This window comes from Eretmochelys imbricata, chromosome 1, assembly GCF_965152235.1.
Source record: "Eretmochelys imbricata isolate rEreImb1 chromosome 1, rEreImb1.hap1, whole genome shotgun sequence".
Lineage (NCBI taxonomy): Eukaryota > Metazoa > Chordata > Testudines > Cheloniidae > Eretmochelys > Eretmochelys imbricata.
The window spans coordinates 7,085,842-7,106,285 of record NC_135572.1 but is presented as its reverse complement, the minus strand read 5'-3'; the positions used below and the strand labels follow the sequence as shown (position 1 = coordinate 7,106,285).

At 46.6% G+C, this 20,444-nt stretch overlaps 2 protein-coding genes across 2 annotated transcripts; both read right to left on the bottom strand.

The window, feature by feature from the left end:
- Positions 1-7,663: 7,663 nt before the first annotated feature.
- Positions 7,664-9,168, bottom strand: LOC144259689 (olfactory receptor 51G2-like). The gene is made up of 2 exons (XM_077807996.1): positions 9,137-9,168; positions 7,664-8,642 (listed from the first exon to the last, which is right to left on the bottom strand). The coding sequence occupies exons 1-2, from the start codon at positions 9,166-9,168 to the stop codon at positions 7,664-7,666; spliced, it is 1,011 nt and encodes a 336-aa protein (XP_077664122.1).
- An 8,932-nt stretch (positions 9,169-18,100) lies between these two features.
- Positions 18,101-19,036, bottom strand: LOC144279144 (olfactory receptor 51G2-like). The gene has a single exon (XM_077840614.1). It carries the CDS (start codon positions 19,034-19,036, stop codon positions 18,101-18,103), a length of 936 nt encoding a protein of 311 aa, XP_077696740.1.
- Positions 19,037-20,444: the final 1,408 nt, after the last annotated feature.

Genomic DNA, 20,444 nt, shown 5'->3' with positions numbered 1-20,444 from the left:
CATTGAGTAAATTAGCTTTTCCACATCATCTGTCACGAGATTGCCTCCCTCATTCGGTGAGGGGCCCACACTTTCCTTGACTTTCTTCTTGTTGCTAACATACCTGAAGAAACCCTTCTTGTTACTCTTAACATCTCTTGCTAGCTGCAACTCCAGGTGTGATTTGGCCTTCCTGATTTCACTACTGCATGCCCAAGCAATATTTTTATACTCCTCCCTGGTCATTTGTCCAAGCTTCCACTTCTTGTAAGCTTCTTTTTTGTGTTTAAGATCAGCAAGGATTTCACTGTTAAGCCAAGCTGGTCACCTGTCATATTTACTATTCTTTCTATACATTGGGATGGTTTGTCCCTGTAACCTCAGTAAGGATTCTTTAAAATACAGCCAGCTCCCCTGAACTCCTTTCTCCCTTATGTTATTCTCCCAGGGGATCCTACCCATCAGTTCCCTGAGGTTGTCAAACTCTGCTTTTCTGAAGTCCAGGGTCCGTATTCTGCTGCTCTCCTTTCTTCCCTGTGTCAGGATCCTGAACTCGACCTTCTCATGCTCATTACCTCTCAGGTTCCCATCCACTTTTGCTTCCCCTACTAATTCTTCCTGGTTTGTGAGCAGCAGGTCAAGAAGAGCTCTGCCCTAGTTGGTTCCTCCAGCACTTGCACAAGGAAATTGTCCCCTACACTTTCCAAAAACTTCGTGGATTGTCTGTGCACCGCTGTATTGCTCTCCCAGCAGATATCAGGGTGATTGAAGTCTCCCATGAGAACCAGGGCCTGTGATCTAATAACTTCCGTTAGTTGCCGGAAGAAAGCCTCGTCCACCTCATCTCCCTGTTCCGGTGGTCTGTAGCAGACTCCCACCACGACATCACCCTTGTTACTCACACTTCTAAACTTAATCCAGAGACTCTCCGGTTTTTCTGCAGCTTCAAACCGGAGCTCTGAGCAGTCATACTGCTCCCTTACATACAGTGCAACTCCCCCACCTTTTCTGCCCTGCCTGTCCTTCCTGAACAGTTTATATCCATCCATGACAGTACTCCAGTCATGTGAGTTATCCCACCAAGTCTCTGTTATTTCAATCACATCATAACTCCTTGACTGTGCCAGGACTTCCAGTTCTCCCTGCTTGTTTTCCAGGCTTCTTGCATTTGTGTATAGGCACTTGAGATAACTTGCTGATCGTCCCTCTTTCTCAGTATGAGGCAGGAGCCCTGCCCTCTCGCGCGCTCCTGCTCGTGCTTCCTCCCGGTATCCCACGTCCCCACTTACCTCAGGGCTTTGGTCTCCTTCCCCCGGTGAATCTAGTTTAAATCCCTCCTCACTACGTTAGCCAGCCTGCTTGCGAAGATGCTCTTCCTGAAGCCAGGGCTTCTGAGTCACAGGCCAGCACTTTATCCGCTGATCCATCCTTCCTCTTTGGGGTTAGTTGCTGGGGAGAGAGCAACTGACAGCTCAGCATGCTGAGATTACCAGAAATTTAGGGAATTATACTCCTGTGATATCCTTGAACAATAACCCAAGAACAATTCCCTTGCCAGATGATAATGCTGAGTTCTGCTTTCTCCTGAATCTGTTGAGGGACAGATACATTTGCCAAGGCACAGAGCAGGGGTCCTAGTGGATGAGCAACTCCACATTAGCTCCCACAGTGACGCAAAATAGGTGAATATGATGCACAGACACATAGGCCTGAAAGAGACCTCCTGGGTCAATGAGTCCTGTCCCCTGCTCTGGCAGGTATCCCTGGCATATAGCCCAGTGCTTAAACCTGTCAAGCTCAATCTTAAAATGAGCTGGGTTGTTTCCCTCCCGCACACACACTGCTTCTGTTGGGTGGCAGTTCCAGAGCCTCCTTCCTCAGATGGTCAGAAACCTCCTTCTTCTTTCCAGCTTCAGTTTATTCCTGGCCAGCTTCTCCCATTTTGGGGGGGGGCGGGCAATACTGTCCTTTAGCTTCAAGAGCTCTTCTACCTCTAAGGTCTTTACCCCATCTCCCTGATGTATTTATAGAGCAATCCTAGTCCCACTCAGCCTGCCATGTGTTAGGCTAAACCTGCCAAGCTCTTTCAAAATCTCCATGTAAGACAGGACCTCCATTCACTTGCCCATTCTAGGAGCTCTTCTCAGCATTTGTTCCAGTCCGAATTCATCTTTCTTGAATATGAGTAAGAACATAAGAATGGCCCTACTGGGTCAGACCAAAGGTACATATAGGCCAGCATCGTGTCTTATGAGAAGGAGTAAATAACACTTCCTTATTTCCTTTCCCCCACACCAGTCATGAGTTTAGAGACCGCTATCATATCCCCCCTTAGACATCTCTTTTCCAAGCTGAAAAGTCCAAATCTTATTAATCTGTCCTCATATGGAAGCCGTTTCATACCCCTAATAATTTTTGTTTTCCTTTTCTGAATTTTTTCCAATTCCAATATATCTTTTTTGAGATGGGGCGACCACATCTGCGCACAGTGTTCAAGATGTTGGAGTACCATGGAAATATACAGAGGCAATATGATATTTTCTGTCTTATTATCTATCCCTTTCTTAATGATTCCCAACATTCTGTTCTCTTTTTTGTCTGCCATTGCACATTGAGTGGAGATTTTTAAAGAACTATTCACAATTACACCAAGATCTCTTTCTTGAGTGGTAACAGCTAATTTACACCCCATCATTTTATATGTATATTTGGGATTATGCTTTCCAATGTGCATTACTTTGCATTTATCAACATTATGAATAGGACTATTCCCAGTACAGACCGCTGGGGGACACCACTATTTACCTCTCTCTGCTCTGAGAACTGATGTTCACACATGTGATCAGTTATCACCCTTGAGTTGAAGTCTGCGAGCTGGGGAAACACTAAGCCCCCTGACCCACCAGCCTGGGTTCCCTCTCACACTGTACTGCTTTTACAAGTTGCAAAGCCCTCCAGCCTGCACTTTCACCAGAACACCCATAGGTAGGGACACACCCAGCTGGTTACTTGCGGTACACAGTTAAGGCAACTCCCAGCTTCCCCAGGCACACCCCACCTCTGGAGTATAAACCAAAAATTATACCACCTTGTGCTGCACAGGGAACTCCCTCAATTTGAAGAGGAATATGCAATAGCCTTTACCCCAGAGTTATGATTTGCACATACTTCACTCCAATTCACTGTTTAGATAGAGAAAACCAAGTTTATTTACTACAGAATGTAGATTTTAAATGATTATAAGTGAAAGCGAACAGATCCAAGCAGATTACCTAGAAAATAAATAAAAAAACACAAACTAAATTTAATAGATTAAATATGAATGTCAGATTCTCACCCTAAAAGATTATACAAGCAGGCTGCAGATTCTGAAGGAGGAACCTGCACTTGCGTTACAGCTTGAAATCCCCAGGTGTTTCAGCCAGGGTCCAGCACTTCCCCAAGTTCAGTCTCAGGTGTTTTTCCCGGGGTCTTCTTGGGTGATGAGTCAAGAACACCAGATGATGTCACTCCCTGCCTTATATAGTTTTTCATATGGTGAGAACACTTTCTTTTAAAGCTTGGTTCCCAGACCAATCTGTTGAAATACTGACATTCAAAGATGGAGTCATGGCAGCCATTACTTGCCGGTTGTCTGTAGCATTCACAGGAAGGCTCACCAGGTGGGAGATAAGCTTCTCCTAAGGTCTATTGTTTTTTTCCTAATGGCCCATTGCCCTTAACAGGCCCTTCCACACCCACTATCTGGACTGAAAACATCTTGTCTAGTGGGCATGGCCCAAGTGTAACTGCAGTTGAAAAATAGTTACTTAGTCAACGTTCATAACTTCAGATACAAAAATAATGCTCGGATACTGTCATAAATATAAAGGGAAGGGTAAACCCCTTTAAAATCTCTCCTGGCCAGAGGAAAACTCCTCTCACCTGTAAAGGGTTAAGAAGCTAAAGGTAACCTTGCTGGCACCTGACCAAAATGACCAATGAAGAGACAAGATACTTTCAAAAGCTGGGAGGAGGGAGAGAAACAAAGGGTCTCTGTCTGTCTATATGCTGTTTTTGCTGGGGATAGAGCAGGAATGGAGTCTTAGAACTTTTAGTAAGTACTCTAGCTAGGTATGTGTTAGATTATGATTTCTTTAAATGGCTGAGAAAAGAATTGTGCTGAATAGAATAACTATTTCTGTCTGTGTATCTTTTTTGTAACTTAAGGTTTTGCCTAGAGGGATTCTCTATGTTTTGAATCTAATTACCCTGTAAGGTATGTACCATCCTGATTTTACAAAGGGGATTTCTTTACTTCTATTTACTCCGATTTCTATTAAAAGACTTCTTGTAAGAAAACTGAATGCTTTTTCATTGTTCTCAGATCCAAGGGTTTGGGTCTGTGGTCACCTTATGCAAATTGGTGAGGCTTTTTAACCAACATTTCCCAGGAAAGGGGGGGTGCAAGTTTTGGGAGGATTGTTCATTGTTCTTAAGATCCAAGGGTCTGGGTCTGTAGTTACCTAGGCAAATTGGTGAGGCTTTTTACCAAACCTTGTCCAGGAAGTGGGGTGCAAGGTTTTGGGAAGTATTTGGGGGGAAAGATGTTTCCAAACAGCTCTTCCCCAGTAACCAGTATTAGTTTGGTGGCGGTAGCGGCCAATCCAAGGACAAAGGGTGGAATATTTTGTACCTTGGGGAAGTTTTGACCTAAGCTGGTAAAGATAAGCTTAGGAGGTTTTCATGCAGGTCCCCACATCTGTACCCTAGCATTCAGAGTGGGGGAGGAACCTTGACAGATACCAATAGGGATAATCAGATTCAGTGAATCATAACTTTTCCAAAGACACCTCAAATGACTTATCACAATTATGCCATACTCATATCATAATAATATCGCTGTGAAGAATACGGGCGTGCAGTGTCACAATGCTGCCCTTCATTGTATCTGTAAAAATGTACTACCCACTGCCCCCTAAACACATATATTGATATATGCCATGTCGGTGCTTCATTTGAATCAGTTTCAGCTTCTTTGTCTTTCACTTGAGTTTTTGTTGTGGCACAAATGAACCAATGATCCTTTGTACTAAAGGAAAAAGAAACAGATCTATGTACAGATGTTAACGACTTTATATAATGCTGTGCAAGCATCAGAGAAATCCATCCAAATGCCACCTGGAGTCAAACACACAGCGTCGTCTGAGGACTGGATCTCTCTGGAGGAATCAGGTTTGCTAGTTATACATTATTGTCAGTAAAATGTCCACAGTCAGTTTTTTTCCCCTAAAACTTCTCAAGCCTCCCTCTGAATATATTCCACACACCTCAAGGGGGGCTGCCCCCCAGGTTAAGAATCCCTGGAATAGGTTATCTAATGGCTCCGTCTGGTCTTAAATTCTGAATCTATGAATCATTGCGCAGGTGTACACTATGGGGACAGGTTGATCTAAGCTATACAATTTGAGTTATGTTAGCAGTGTAACTTAGATTGACGTAGCTTAGATCTACTTACCGCGGGGCCCACAGCACGCTGGGTCGACAGAAGAAACTCTCCCATTGACTCCCCTTACTCATCTCATTCTGGTCGAGTACCGGAGTTGATGGGAGAGCGATTGGTGGTCAATTTAGCAGGTCTTCACTAGCCCTGCTAAATCGACCCCCAGTGGATTGATCACCATGCATCGATGAAGACAAGCCCATTAACTTGAGTGGATCATTATCTTGGCTCCAACTTGAACAGGTTGCTACTCAGAACATTCATTCTTTTGTGAAGCCAAGAAGATCTTTTGGACCCAGCCTAGTTTCTCTGGTCTCTGAGAGCATCTTCACCTCCATTTGCCCCTTTCTTGCTGAAGCAGCCTTTGCTGAAACCTGTGTGAACCTGGGCCCAGTCACCATAGTGCAGAGGCTCAGAGACATCCAATGGCTTGACCAGAGTCACATATGGCAAGGGAATCAAATCCAGATCTCTTGAGTCACACAGTGATGCCCAGACCACAGGACCAGCCTTCCGAGTAATGATGGGCCCACCTGTATTCTCTGCTCCACTAGCATAGCTACTCCCTGTGCTGCAGAGAGCGGGGCTAGCAAGGAGCTAGTTAGAGGGGTTTGATTTTCTAGACTGTTCTTCTCCTGCCTCAGTGGAGTTTAGAGCAGCCTGGGGGCTGGGTGGAACTCCACCTGCTGGTAATTATATCCAAGAGCAGAGCACACTCTGGCCAAGTCCCTGCACACACGTGCCACTGCAGAGTACCAAAGAGGGCCTGAGGTATCCCTGAAGCTGCCCTGTCCTTCATTCTAAGGTCCTTGCAATGACTTACTCTCAGCCTGGAATACCTAAAACAAGAGCCCCTTTATGGGTTCACATTAATTCAGTCTTGTCCAAAACACAAGGTCTCCGATCCTCCAGCCCCATCCTCCTCCTTTACTTAGGAGCCCCCCACCACCCTGCGAGTTGGATCAGGCTTGCCGCACCTTCTACCCTTCTCTTACCCTGAGGCATCACCCTCCAGCCAGGCTGGGGCTGGGCCATGGTAAGAGCTTCCCAGGGAGGCCATGCCGCTGTGGGGAGCCTCAGACTCTCCACCTTCCCTGGGAGGGGCTTACTGGGGGTTGGGAAGACAGGCTGGGTGCTGCTCATGGGTCCCCTGCCCAACATAGGTGGAGGGTCTGAGGTTCCTCACATTAACTCTGGCTCTCTAGTTTCTGGCTTCCAGCCTGACCAGTGAGCAGTGCCTGAGGGGAAGAGGAGCAGACATGGGTGGGGTCACAGAGCAGATGGGGCTCCTGCCGTTCACCCACTTTTGTCTTTTGAATAGATGTTTACCCTACACTGAATGGGCTGGGCTGGGATAGGAGCCAGCCTGCCTCTGTTGGGGGACGGAGGCCTGTTTCCACCCCTTTGCCTGGCTGGGGCAGCACAAACTGAGTGAACCGGGAGGGAACCTGAGCCTGAGACTCTTATCAGCTCTGCTGTGTGTCAGACCCTCACTAGTACACGCAGCTCCGCTCTGGCTACGGAGCATTAGAGTCCGATATGGGTGAACTCAGCAGGTGTGCAGAGGCATCAGTTGGGGAGGGGCTGCCTGAATGGCTTCTCCTGGGGCTCCTGCGTTAATCATGTCTCTGACACGACTTAGTCACAAGCACCTGGCTGAGGGCGTGGGGGAAGGGCGGATGTCCGTGCGCCTTGAATGGCCCTGTCCACAGTTGGTGCAAGGCCCATGGATCATGCAACACCCAGAGCGCTCGGGAAGGAGAAGGACTGTGAATGCAGAACAGCTCTGCAGATTTTGTCATGGCCCCTGGATATTTAACCAGAGATGAGACAGTGACAGGCCAGGTGTAATGGGAAAGAACATCCACATCCCTTCTCTTTATTGACTGCATTGACATAAAATCTAAGGCCACAGCAACAACCGATATAGCTCTTAATGGGCCAAAATCCCACAGGACCCCTTGCTCTCCATGGACACAGTCACTTGGTAAATGCTTCTGCCTGGCTTGGCCTCCTTCCCCCAGTGCCCTGTCCTCCCACATCAGTGCCTCTCAGCTAGGCCCAGGCCTTGGACCCTGTCTGAACCTCTCTCTACAGAGTGAAGATCAGTAACTCATGTCATCTCAGGTGTAAGGATTTAGGTCACCTGTGTTGTTTGTCTCCCATGTCATCAGTGCTGAAGCCGGGTGATGAACGAACCGCTCATTTGATGAATGCCCTCATTATCCTTGCACAAAGATGTTTGCTTTTCACACTGTACACACTTGGGTTCATCAGGGGCGGGACCAGCAGGTAGACATATCCCAGGAGAATCTGAAGCAAGGGAGAAGAGCTATTCCCGAATCTGTGTATCACAGACAGGCCAATCATTGGCGTATAGAAGAGCAGAACAGCGCAGAGGTGGGAGACGCAGGTGTTCAGGGCCCTGACACGCTCCACATTAGACGTGATGCTCAGCACTGTTTTGAGGATCATCACATAAGATAGCAGGATGAGCAGGAAGTCCAAACCCACTGTGGAGACTATTATGAACAAGCCATAGATGCTGTTGACTGTGATGTCTGAACAAGCCATCTTCATGACACCCTGGTGCAGGCAGTAGGAATGGGGGAAGACATTGGCTCGACAGTATTGGAACCATTTTAGGAGAAAGGGGACTGGTAATACTACAGCCAACTCTCCTAGCACAAACACCAGTCCCATCTTAGCTATTCTCTGCATGGTTAGGATAGAAGCATATTTCAGTGGGTGATAGATCGCAACAAAGCACTCCAAGGCCATTAACAGGAGCACAGAGGATTCAATTAATGAAAATGAGTGGATGAAGAACAGCTGGGCGAAACAAGCATTGAGGCTGATCTCCCTAGAGTTGAACAAGTATATGCCCAGTATTGTCGGTATGGTGACTATCGATAAGCCAAGGTCTGTGATGGCCAACATGGAAAGGAAAATGTACATGGGCTCATGGAGGCTTGGATCTGTTTTTATAATGAACAGAATGACTGAATTTCCTACTATCAAAATAACATACATTAAACAAAAGGGGATAGAGATGATCCAGAGATGGACGTCATCCTGCCCAGGTATCCCGGTGAGAAGGAATGCTGCAGAGCTGAATTTGGTGTCATTGACAGCTGACACAATATAGTGGGCAGGTCCAAGAAGTTTTGAAATTTCCTTCCTGAAAAGAAAAAGAACAGGAGACTAGATGATATTTAACTAGATGATATTTCTGCTCTCAGTGCAAGTCTAGAGATTCCCAAGAGCTCAAGGAAGATCAGCAAAAATTGTTTTTGATTTACACCGATAGGAAGACATGCACTGCCAGACTGGATCAGATCTGTAGTCCATATAGCCCTGTATCCTGTGGCCAGGTACAGAGGTTTCAGTGGAAGGTGGTAGAAGCCTTGCAATAGGCAACTCTGAGATAACCTGCTCCCAGGGAAAGTTTCCCCAGACACCCACTAGTTAGACATATTTTGTGGTGCAAATCAAGAAGGTTTAGAGCCCTTCCAAGATTTTTAAAAAGAATTCTCACTGGTTACCCATATAAACATCCAGTCTCTCTTTGAATCCTGCTAATCTCATGGCCCCATTGATATCTTTTGGCTGTGAATTCCACAGACTGCTTAAGCACGGTGTGATTTTACACTTGTGACCTTCATACAGACTCACTTTCTGGCCCTCCACTTCTGCGTGTGGCCCATTGTATCATGACGTGTAGAAACAGATGGCAATTGCATAGTGAAAATGGGCATTGTGTTTATCTGTCCTGAATTGAAACAATTTATAAACATAGGTTTCAGAGTAGCAGCCATGTTAGTCTGTATTCGCAAAAAGAAAAGGAGGACTTGTGGCACCTTAGAGACTAACCAATTTATTTGAGCATAAGTTTTCGTGAGCTAGAGCTCACTTCATCAGATGCATTCAGTGGAAAATACAGTGGGGAGATCTTATGCTCTAATAAATTGGTTAGTCTCTAAGGTGCCACAAGTCCTCCTTTGCTATTTATAAACACGTTTCATAGACTCAATGTATCTTTTCTCCGCTCCTGAGAGTCCAAATTATGCCACTGTCTGTCTGCAGCATTTTTAGGAACAAGTTTCTGCATTCAATAACAGTAACAGCAAAAAGAAAAGGAGTACTTGTGGCACCTTAGAGACTAACCAATTTATTTGAGCATGAGCTTTCGTGAGCTACAGCTCACTTCATCAGATACATACCGTGGAAACTGCAGCAGACTTTATATATACACAGAGAATATGAAACAATACCTCCTCCCACCCCACTGTCCTGCTGGTAATAGCTTATCTAAAGTAATCGTCAGGTTAGGCCATTTCCAGCACAAATCCAGGTTTTCTCACCCTCCACCCCCCCACACAAATTCACTCTCCTGCTGGTGATAGCCCATCCAAAGTGACAACTCTTTACACAATGTGCATGATAATGAAGTTAGGCCATTTCCTGCACAAATCCAGGTTCTCTCACTCCCTCACCCCCCTCCAAAAACCCACCCCCATACACACACAGACTCACTCTCCTGCTGGTAATAGCTCGTCCAAACTGACCACTCTCCAAGTTTAAATCCAAGTTAAACCAGAACATCTGGGGGGGGGAGGGAGGAAAAAACAAGAGGAAATAGGCTACCTTGCATAATGACTTAGCCACTCCCAGTCTCTATTTAAGCCTAAATTAATAGTATCCAATTTGCAAATGAATTCCAATTCAGCAGTTTCTCGCTGGAGTCTGGATTTGAAGTTTTTTTGTTTTAAGATAGCGACCTTCATGTCTGTGATTGCGTGACCAGAGAGATTGAAGTGTTCTCCGACTGGTTTATGAATGTTATAATTCTTGACATCTGATTTGTGTCCATTTATTCTTTTACGTAGAGACTGTCCAGTTTGACCAATGTACATGGCAGAGGGGCATTGCTGGCACATGATGGCATAAATCACATTGGTGGATGTGCAGGTGAACGAGCCTCTGATAGTGTGGCTGATGTTATTAGGCCCTGTGATGGTGTCCCCTGAATAGATATGTGGGCACAATTGGCAACGGGCTTTGTTGCAAGGATAAGTTCCTGGGTTAGTGGTTCTGTTGTGTGGTATGTGGTTGTTGGTGAGTATTTGCTTCAGGTTGCGGGGCTGTCTGTAGGCAAGGACTGGCCTGTCTCCCAAGATTTGTGAGAGTGTTGGGTCATCCTTTAGGATAGGTTGTAGATCCTTAATAATGCGTTGGAGGGGTTTTAGTTGGGGGCTGAAGGTGACGGCTAGTGGCGTTCTGTTATTTTCTTTGTTAGGCCTGTCCTGTAGTAGGTAACTTCTGGGAACTCTTCTGGCTCTATCAATCTGTTTCTTTACTTCCGCAGGTGGGTATTGTGACCTAGAATCCTATTTTCGACATCTCCGACTCAAGGAATATTTCCAAAATACCTCTGAACAACATACTAATCCACAGAGGTCTCCCTACCAACACTACAGAAAGAAGGATTCTAGGTGGACTCCTCCTGAAGGTCGAAACAGCAGACTGGACTTCTACATAGAGTGCTTCCGCCGACGTGCACGGGCTGAAATTGTGGAAAAGCAGCATCACTTGCCCCATAACCTCAGCCATGCGGAACGCAATGCCATCCACAGCCTCAGAAACAACTCTGACATCATAATCAAAAAGGCTGACAAAGGAGGTGCTGTTGTCATCATGAATAGGTCGGAATATGAACAAGAGGCTGCTCGGCAGCTCTCCAACACGAGTTTCTACAAGCCATTACCCTATGATCCCACTGAGAGTTACCAAAAGCAACTACAGCATTTGCTCAAGAAACTTCCTGAAAAAGCACAAGATCAAATCCGCACAGACACACCCCTGGAACCCCGACCTGGGATATTCTATCTACTACCCAAGATCCATAAACCTGGAACTCCTGGGCGCCCCATCATTTCAGGCATTGGCACCCTGACAGCAGGATTGTCTGGCTATGTAGACTCCCTCCTCAGGCCCTATGCTACCAGCACTCCCAGCTACCTTCGAGACACCACTGACTTCCTGAGGAAACTTCAATCCATCGGTGATCTTCCTGATAACACCATCCTGGCCACTATGGATGTAGAAGCCCTCTACACCAACATTCCACACAAAGATGGACTACAAGCCGTCAGGAACACTATCCCCGATAATGTCACGGCTAACCTGGTGGCTGAACTTTGTGACTTTGTCCTTACCCATAACTATTTCACATTTGGGGACAATGTATACCTTCAGATCAGCGGCACTGCTATGGGTACCCGCATGGCCCCACAGTATGCCAACATTTTTATGGCTGATTTAGAACAACGCTTCCTCAGCTCTCGTCCCCTAAAGCCCCTACTCTACTTGCGCTATATTGATGACATCTTCATCATCTGGACCCATGGAAAAGAAGCCCTTGAGGAATTCCACCATGATTTCAACAATTTCCATCCCACCATCAACCTCAGCCTGGTCCAGTCCACACAAGAGATCCACTTCCTGGACACTACAGTGCTAATAAACAATGGTCACATAAACACCACCCTATACCAGAAACCTACTGACCGCTATTCCTACCTGCATGCCTCCAGCTTTCACCCTGACCACACCACACGATCCATCGTCTACAGCCAAGCTCTGCGATACAACCGCATTTGATCCAACCCCTCAGACAGAGACAAACACCTACAAGATCTCTGTCAAGCTTTCTTACAACTACAATACCCACCTGCGGAAGTAAAGAAACAGATTGATAGAGCCAGAAGAGTTCCCAGAAGTTACCTACTACAGGACAGGCCTAACAAAGAAAATAACAGAACGCCACTAGCCGTCACCTTCAGCCCCCAACTAAAACCCCTCCAACGCATTATTAAGGATCTACAACCTATCCTAAAGGATGACCCAACACTCTCACAAATCTTGGGAGACAGGCCAGTCCTTGCCTACAGACAGCCCCGCAACCTGAAGCAAATACTCACCAACAACCACATACCACACAACAGAACCACTAACCCAGGAACTTATCCTTGCAACAAAGCCCGTTGCCAATTGTGCCCACATATCTATTCAGGGGACACCATCACAGGGCCTAATAACATCAGCCACACTATCAGAGGCTCGTTCACCTGCACATCCACCAATGTGATTTATGCCATCATGTGCCAGCAATGCCCCTCTGCCATGTACATTGGTCAAACTGGACAGTCTCTACGTAAAAGAATAAATGGACACAAATCAGATGTCAAGAATTATAACATTCATAAACCAGTCGGAGAACACTTCAATCTCTCTGGTCACGCAATCACAGACATGAAGGTCGCTATCTTAAAACAAAAAAACTTCAAATCCAGACTCCAGCGAGAAACTGCTGAATTGGAATTCATTTGCAAATTGGATACTATTAATTTAGGCTTAAATAGAGACTGGGAGTGGCTAAGTCATTATGCAAGGTAGCCTATTTCCTCTTGTTTTTTCCTCCCTCCCCCCCCCAGATGTTCTGGTTTAACTTGGATTTAAACTTGGAGAGTGGTCAGTTTGGACGAGCTATTACCAGCAGGAGAGTGAGTCTGTGTGTGTATGGGGGTGGGTTTTTGGAGGGGGGTGAGGGAGTGAGAGAACCTGGATTTGTGCAGGAAATGGCCTAACTTCATTATCATGCACATTGTGTAAAGAGTTGTCACTTTGGATGGGCTATCACCAGCAGGAGAGTGAATTTGTGTGGGGGGGTGGAGGGTGAGAAAACCTGGATTTGTGCTGGAAATGGCCTAACCTGACGATTACTTTAGATAAGCTATTACCAGCAGGACAGTGGGGTGGGAGGAGGTATTGTTTCATATTCTCTGTGTATATATAAAGTCTGCTGCAGTTTCCACGGTATGTATCTGATGAAGTGAGCTGTAGCTCACGAAAGCTCATGCTCAAATAAATTGGTTAGTCTCTAAGGTGCCACAAGTACTCCTTTTCTTTTTGCGAATACAGACTAACACGGCTGTTACTCTGAAACCAGTAACAGCAAAGGCATCACTCCAGATTTACATGTGTAATTTCGATGAGAACCGGGTTCTATTAACTTTCCCTTACCAAATGCTCCCGCTGATACACTCTGATCCCAAGAATTCCTCCAAGAGAAGCTGAAGTGATTTGCCTGGCCAAAGTTAACTGAATCCAGAGAGGATGATCACCCTACAGGCTTTTTTTCATCCTCACAGGACCTGCCTCCTCTCCCCATGCAAGGGCCTGTAGCTATCTGGCAAGTTTCAAGCTGAGACAGACAGACAAGTTTCAAGCTGGGAGCAGGAGGGGTTGGTGTCACACATAGGTGAATACTGCAATCACTGGTATTGCACTAATGTCCAGTTGAGTGTACATGTTAATTCAGCCATGGGCCTGTAATAGGTGATAGGTGTGAACTGCATAGAACTACTATTGCAATCCCCTTTCCTGCACCTCAGGTCGACTATTTGCTGAAACACAGACCAGTGGTTCTGTTGTCTCATGACTTAGAAAATACATTTGCTGATTAAGTTTCCAGGAGCAAATAAACCTGAGGCAATTTGGGAACTAGTCACTGAGATTCTGTGGGGTCTTCTCTCACACAGGCCCTGGAAGGATCGGGCCCAGAGCACATGGCTCCTCTAGAAACGGGACCCCTTTGACAAATCCTGACTTGGGGCATTGGAGTTTAACACTCCGAGTTCGCTTTTAGTATCAGCTTTCTGTGTAGTTTGAATAACCCAGCATGGAGCATGGGCAGATGTGGGGGAGGGGCTCCCAAGCTGCCTAACCCTGCCTGCCCTCCAGCCCCCTCACTGAGTCACCCCGACAGCCCAGCTGAGTCCTCTGCCACTGCATAGAACACCTGCCAATGAAAACAGCTTCCAGCCTTTCCCCTTCACTTCACATTTTAAAGACAGTGAAACCTGCCAATGTACCCAGTTCTTGCTCGGCGTGGAACTGCTGACACCAGAGGTCTTCACCCAAAAGGACAAGGAGTCATCGGAGAGGTGGCACAGGCGGCAGGCAGTCTCTGTTCAGACGGGGAGGCAGGTGTCTTTATGAAGATGCCGGCACAGTCCCCTGGGGGCCACTTGGCCATCAGGGAATCTCAGCTGCTTGGCTTCGTGTGCACCAGATTTAACTCCCATCACGGCCAATGGCAAACTGCAGGAGGCCAAATCATGGGGGATGTGATGATGCTACCCAACTGAACTAAAGCAGAAGCCCTCGCACAGGCTCTAATTTTGGAATCCGGGCTTATCATCACTTCTTGTATGGTTCTGATCAGTCACATGGCTACCTTGGGGGCGGCCAAGTGGTAACAATGAGATAGTCACAACTGTGATCTTGCTGAAATAAAATAGAATAATAATAATATAGGACCAGATTTTTCCCCATCATCCCCCTTTCCTGCATTACAAACCCAGAGTGCAAGCCAAGGAGGGGAAATTCTACATGGCTCGCTACATGGGAATTTTCCTATTTTTTGACTCTATGAATCATTGTCTTGAGTGGATCTTTATTTTGGCTGCAAGCTGAACAAGCTGCTATTCTGAATATTCAAAGGCACTCAAGGATAGACGCTCACCACGAAGAACTGGTATTGTCACAGTAAAACAAAGATATATGTTCCCTTTACCCTCCCTTCTTTGGGGGAATCTCATGTTGTTCCACTCTTTGAATTGGGAACAATGCCCCTTCCATGCTAAATGCTTCTCATCATGCAGGTCTGGCTACGCTCCTCAGTTTCTTCCCTTCAGGTGCTTGTGACCAGCACGATACAGTCACCCCAGCCACCCTACAACAAATAGGTTTATTAAGAAGCAGAAAAAAGCATTAGGAAAAGTGGTTTAAAAATATCAGGCAGCTCTCATATGTCTAAACTCATCTGTCTCATGTATCACTACAAGCTAAGTTAGACAGGTTTGCTGTGGAGATACAGGAGCAAAACTGTCCCAACTTACGTTCTTTTGGGATGCCAAAGAGCTCCTGGTACCCAGCCTAGTTTCCCAGTGTCCCTGAGAGCATCTTCCCCTCTGTTTGCCCCTTTCTTGCGGCAGCAGCCTTTGCTGAAACCTCTGTGAGCCTGGGCCCAGTCACCATAGCTCGGAGCCATGGCCATGTTACAGGGCCAAATGGTGAAGCTGATCTTTGTGCTCAGACGGCTTTCTCCCAGCCAGATGTCTAAGATGAGGCCCGCCCCCGTGTCTGTTGACCCGTTGCTTGACAGTTAGACCTCATGACACTCCAAATCTCACCTCAGACACAAGTCCGGTAACTTTGCTGAACCTCCCAGCCATCCCATGATGCTCCAGCTCTCCCTCATAAATCCACAACCTACTCCACACTGTTACCCCTGAGCACCCCCACCTCTGCCACAGACACCAAGGGGTGGATTCATGCAGCTTCCCAGAGGCCAGCTGTCACAGGAGGCTGTGGTAAGAAGCCTTTTATAGACAAAGGTCAGAGGTGTTGGTCTGTGGAACCCTGAAACCGCCCTGATCTTACGCTCTCAGAGTATTTGTGCATCCTTGAATGTATTTATCCTCTCGCTACTGCTGTGAGGCCCCACCTCCTGCCTCGTCTTTTTGCACCAGGCCCTTCCTCCTACTCCTCCACTTCCACTAAGTCTCCTCCCCTTGGCTAGGCAGCAGCTAGGCCATGGTAAGAGGTGTCCTAAGAGCACAGACTACTATAGGGAGGCCAGACTCTCCACCTTCCTTAGGCGGTGCATACTGGGGGCTGTGGATGCAGGCTGGGGGATTCTTTTCGGCCCTTCAGCCTAATGCCAAGGACAGGTGGAGGGTCTGGGGCTCCTCACAGTCACTCTGGATCCCTGAGCAGCCCTTTCCATGGCCCAGCTCTGGCTTCTCTCTTGAAGAGAGGGTGGAGTCTCAGGTAAAGAGGAGTGTCAGAAGTGGGGTGTTGGGGGAAGGGACAGGGCAAAGAGAGGGGCCTCAAATGGGAAGAAGAGGGGCATAGCTGGGGGTCACAGAGGGGGTGGGGCTTCTGCATGTGTCCCGCTTTTTCCTTTGGAGAAGGTGATCACCCTACAGTGAATGGGCTGGGCTGGGATAGGAGCCAGCCGTGCTTCTGTGCGGGAGCTGAGTACCATTTCCACCCCTTTGTATTGCTAGGGCAACACAAACAGAAGGGCCAGGGAGGGAATCTGGGTCTGAGTCTCTTGCAAGGTCTCTTGTGTGTCAGATCCACATTCACACATAACTTTTTGAATGTATTTATCCTCTCACCACCTCTGTGAGGCAGGGCAGGGCTATTATCCACCTCTACGGAGGCCACACTGGGTCAGACCAAAGGTCCATCGAACCCAGTATCCTGTCTTCAGACAGTGGCCAGTGCCAGGTGCCCCAGAAGGAATGAACAGAACAGGCAAACATCAGGTGTTCCACCCCTGTTACCCATTCCAAGCTTCTGGCAAACAAAGGCTACGAACACCATCCCTGCCCATCCTGGCTAATAGCCTTTGAGGGGCCTTTCCTCCGTGAATTTATCTAGTTCTTTTTTGAACTCTGTTATAGACTTGGCCTTCACAACATCTTGTGGGTTCTGGGACTAGCTGCTCCAAGAAGCAATCAGTTAAGATGTCGAGAAACTTTATCTCTGCATCCCATCCTGAAGTTACATGTACCCAGTCAGTATGGGGACAGGTGAAATCCCCCATTATTATTATTAATGATTTTTTAAAAATTTTAATAGCCTCTCTAATCATCCTGAGCATTTCACAGTCACTATCACCATCCTGGGTAGGTGGTCGGTAATATATCCCTGCCACTGTATTCTTAACATTAGAGCATGGAATTTCCACTCATAGAGATTCTCTGGTACAGTTTGCTTCATTGAGGATTTTTCCTTCATTTGATGGTCCACTTTCTTTCACATATAGTGCAACTCCCTCACCAGCATTATCTATTCTGTTCATTCAATATATTTTGCATTACAGACAGATGGGTGTGGATTCATCAGGTGCACAGTGCACAGTCATCAATGGGAGAGGAGCTGCCTAAATGACTGCTCCTGGGGCTCCTGCTTTAACCATGTCTCTGACATGACTCAGACACATGCACCTGGCTGAGGGCAGAGGGAAAGGGGGGTGACTGTGTCACTTGAATAGCCCCTGAACACAGCTGTTGGATCACGCGGTACCCAGAGCACTCAGGAAAGGCGAGGACTGGAACTGCAGAACATTTCTCAGTTTTTTCCCTGGCTCATGGGTGTTTAACCAGAGACAGAACAGTGACAGGTCAGGTATAATGGGGAACAACATCCACATCCCTTCTCTTTACTGACTCTTTCAAGAGGAATTCTGAGGTTGGAGCAGGCACCGATACGGCTCTTTATGAGCAAACATCACACTGGTCCACTGGCTCTCCATGAACACAGACAGATTGTAAAAGCTGCTACCTGCCTTGGTCTCCTTCCCCCAGTGTGCTAGCCTCCCTCACCAGCCCCTCTCCCATTTTTCCAGGCCTTATACCCAATCTGAACCTCTCTTTACAGAGTGGAGTTCAGTAGATCATGTCATCTCGGATGTAAGGTCCTGAATAGAATAGGTGGTCGTGGCCCGTGTTTTTCATCTCCCATGTCACTGGCCCTGGAGCCAAGTGATGAACTGACCCTTCACTTGAGAAACGCCCTGATTATCCTTGCACGAAGCTGTTTGCTTTTCACGCTGTACACAATTGGGTTCATAAGTGGTGGGACAAACAGAGAGATGTAGCCCAGGAGAACCTTGAGCAATGGAGGAGAGCCCTCCTCAAATCTGTGTATCACAGACAAGCCAATCCGTGGTGTGTAGAAGAGCAGGACAGCACAGAGGTGGGAGACACATGTGTTCAGGGCCCTAAGGCACTCCGCACGGGATGCGACTTTCAGCACTGTTTTGAGGATCATCACATATGAGAGGAAGATGAACAGTGAATCTAACCCCACCACGGAGATGTTAAGAAAGAAGCCATAGATGTAATTGACTGTGATGTCTGAACAAGCCATCTTCATGACCTCTTGGTGCAGGCAGTAGCAATGGGAGAGGACATTGGCTCGACAATATCGGAACCGTTTAAGGAGAAAGGGGAGTGGGAAGATTAAGGTCACTCCTCTTAGCACAAACACCAGTCCCATCTTTCCAATTCTTGGCAGGGTTAAGATAGAAGCATATCTCAGTGGGTTACAGATAGCAACAAATCGATCAAAGGCCATCAATAGGAGTACCGATGATTCAATGATTGAAAGTGAGTGAATGAAGAACAGCTGGGCAAAACAAGCATCCAGGCTGATCTCCCTAGAGTTAAACAAGAATATACCCAGGGTTGTAGGCATGGTGGATATGGATAAGGCAAGGTCTGTGACGGCCAACATGGAAAGGAAAATGTACATGGGCTCGTGGAGGCTTTGATCTGTTTTTATAATAAACAGAATGACTGAATTTCCTACAATTGAAATAACATACACTAAGCAGAAGGGGATAGAGATCCAGAGATGGAAGTCTTCCTGTCCAGGTATCCCGGTGAGAAGGAGCAGAGCAGAGCTGAATTTGGTGTCATTGACAGCTGACATAATATACTGGAGAAGTCCAAGGAGTTTTGAAATACCCTTCCTGAAAGAAAAAAAAAACCCATGAGACTCGATGATATTTAATGAGACATGGTTCTGATCTCAGTGCAAGTCTAGAGACTCCCAGGAGCTCAAGGAAGATTACCTAAAGCATGGTCTTGGATTTACACCATCGATAGGAACATAGGCATTGCCAGACTAGATTAGACCTGTAGTCCATCTAGGCTCATATGCAGTGCCCAGTACCACATGGTTCAGAAGAAGGTGAAAGAAGCCCTGAAATAGGCAGCTGTGAGATAACCTGCTCCCAGGGAGAGTTTGTCCCCAAGACCCACTAATTAGACATCTATTGTAGTATAAATTAGGCAGGTTTAGAGCCCTTCTAAGAGCTTTGTTGCTAAGTCCTCACTACTGTAATTGGATTTTCTGTTTACCCATATAAACATCCAGTCCCTGTTTGACACCTGTTGAGCTCTCGAGCCCACTGATATTGTTAGGCAACAGTTAAAATTTAGCGAACAGCTAAGATAGAAACAGCAGAACAAGCAGGAATGCTATAGTAGCATTCAGTAGCAAGGACACTGACAACTGTGAACAATTGATAAGTTCATATGGTTAATGGTTGCCCACTAATGTAGCTTTTAGAAGAGAACAAACCTTCCCTTTACAGCCCACCGGATATTTGTAAGCATTTATTTTTACCCCCACCCTGCCTTCTTCCCCCGCAAGGTAGTTATAAATGTTTGATGCAGATAGGATAACCTTTATATGTAGGTATTGTTTTCATTTTTATTTTTGTTTAGGGTTTTATTTTGATTTGTAATAATGTTTGTTTTCATATGTATAAATACATGTAAATACATTAACAAGAAAATGTGTAGAACTGGCCACAATGGCACCATATTTTCAAAGCTGCTTGTCAGTCTTCCCGGTACCGTGACTAAACCCCCTTCAGTATTGTCTGTGCTTGCCTGATTCTTGGGGAAAAGAATCTTTTTGCTTAACAGTTTTGGCTCAACGAGCAGGGTGTGATCGGGAATCCGCAGAGAGTTTCTCACATCCAGGAATAGAGATGAATATCCTTTTACTTACGACCTCTAGTGCACGCTTTGGTTTGGGACACCCCTTCACACCCCTTTTTTTTAATAGGAACCACACATAGGACACACAGACAAGAGGACTGAATGTGCATGTGTTTGTGGCCAAGTTTTCTGGGTGCAGGGATCGCTGGAGGCGACGGCTGCACTGCCAGGGTTTTTGGGGTGCAGGGATCGCTGGAGGCGACGGCTGCACTGCCAGATACTGAGCACCAGAATGTGTGCTGCAGTAAAACTGAGTACAAGGGTGTGCTCAGTTGGTCTCCCCTGAAGTGCTGCTTAAGTGGGTTTCAGGAAGCTGGGATAAAATGTTG

What these genes read in the sequence shown, in the direction of transcription:
- LOC144259689 (XM_077807996.1), bottom strand. Translation starts at nt 9,168, where the DNA reads ATGGGCCACACGCAGAAGTGGAGGGCCAGAAA. An exon ending in CAGAAGTGGAGGGCCAGAAA is followed by an intron (nt 8,643 to 9,136) that starts GTGAGTCTGTAT and finishes TTTTCTTTTCAG; the next exon opens with GAAGGAAATTTCAAAACTTC.
- LOC144279144 (XM_077840614.1), bottom strand. Translation starts at nt 19,036, where the DNA reads ATGTCAGCTGTCAATGACACCAAATTCAGCTCTGCTCTGCTCCTTCTC.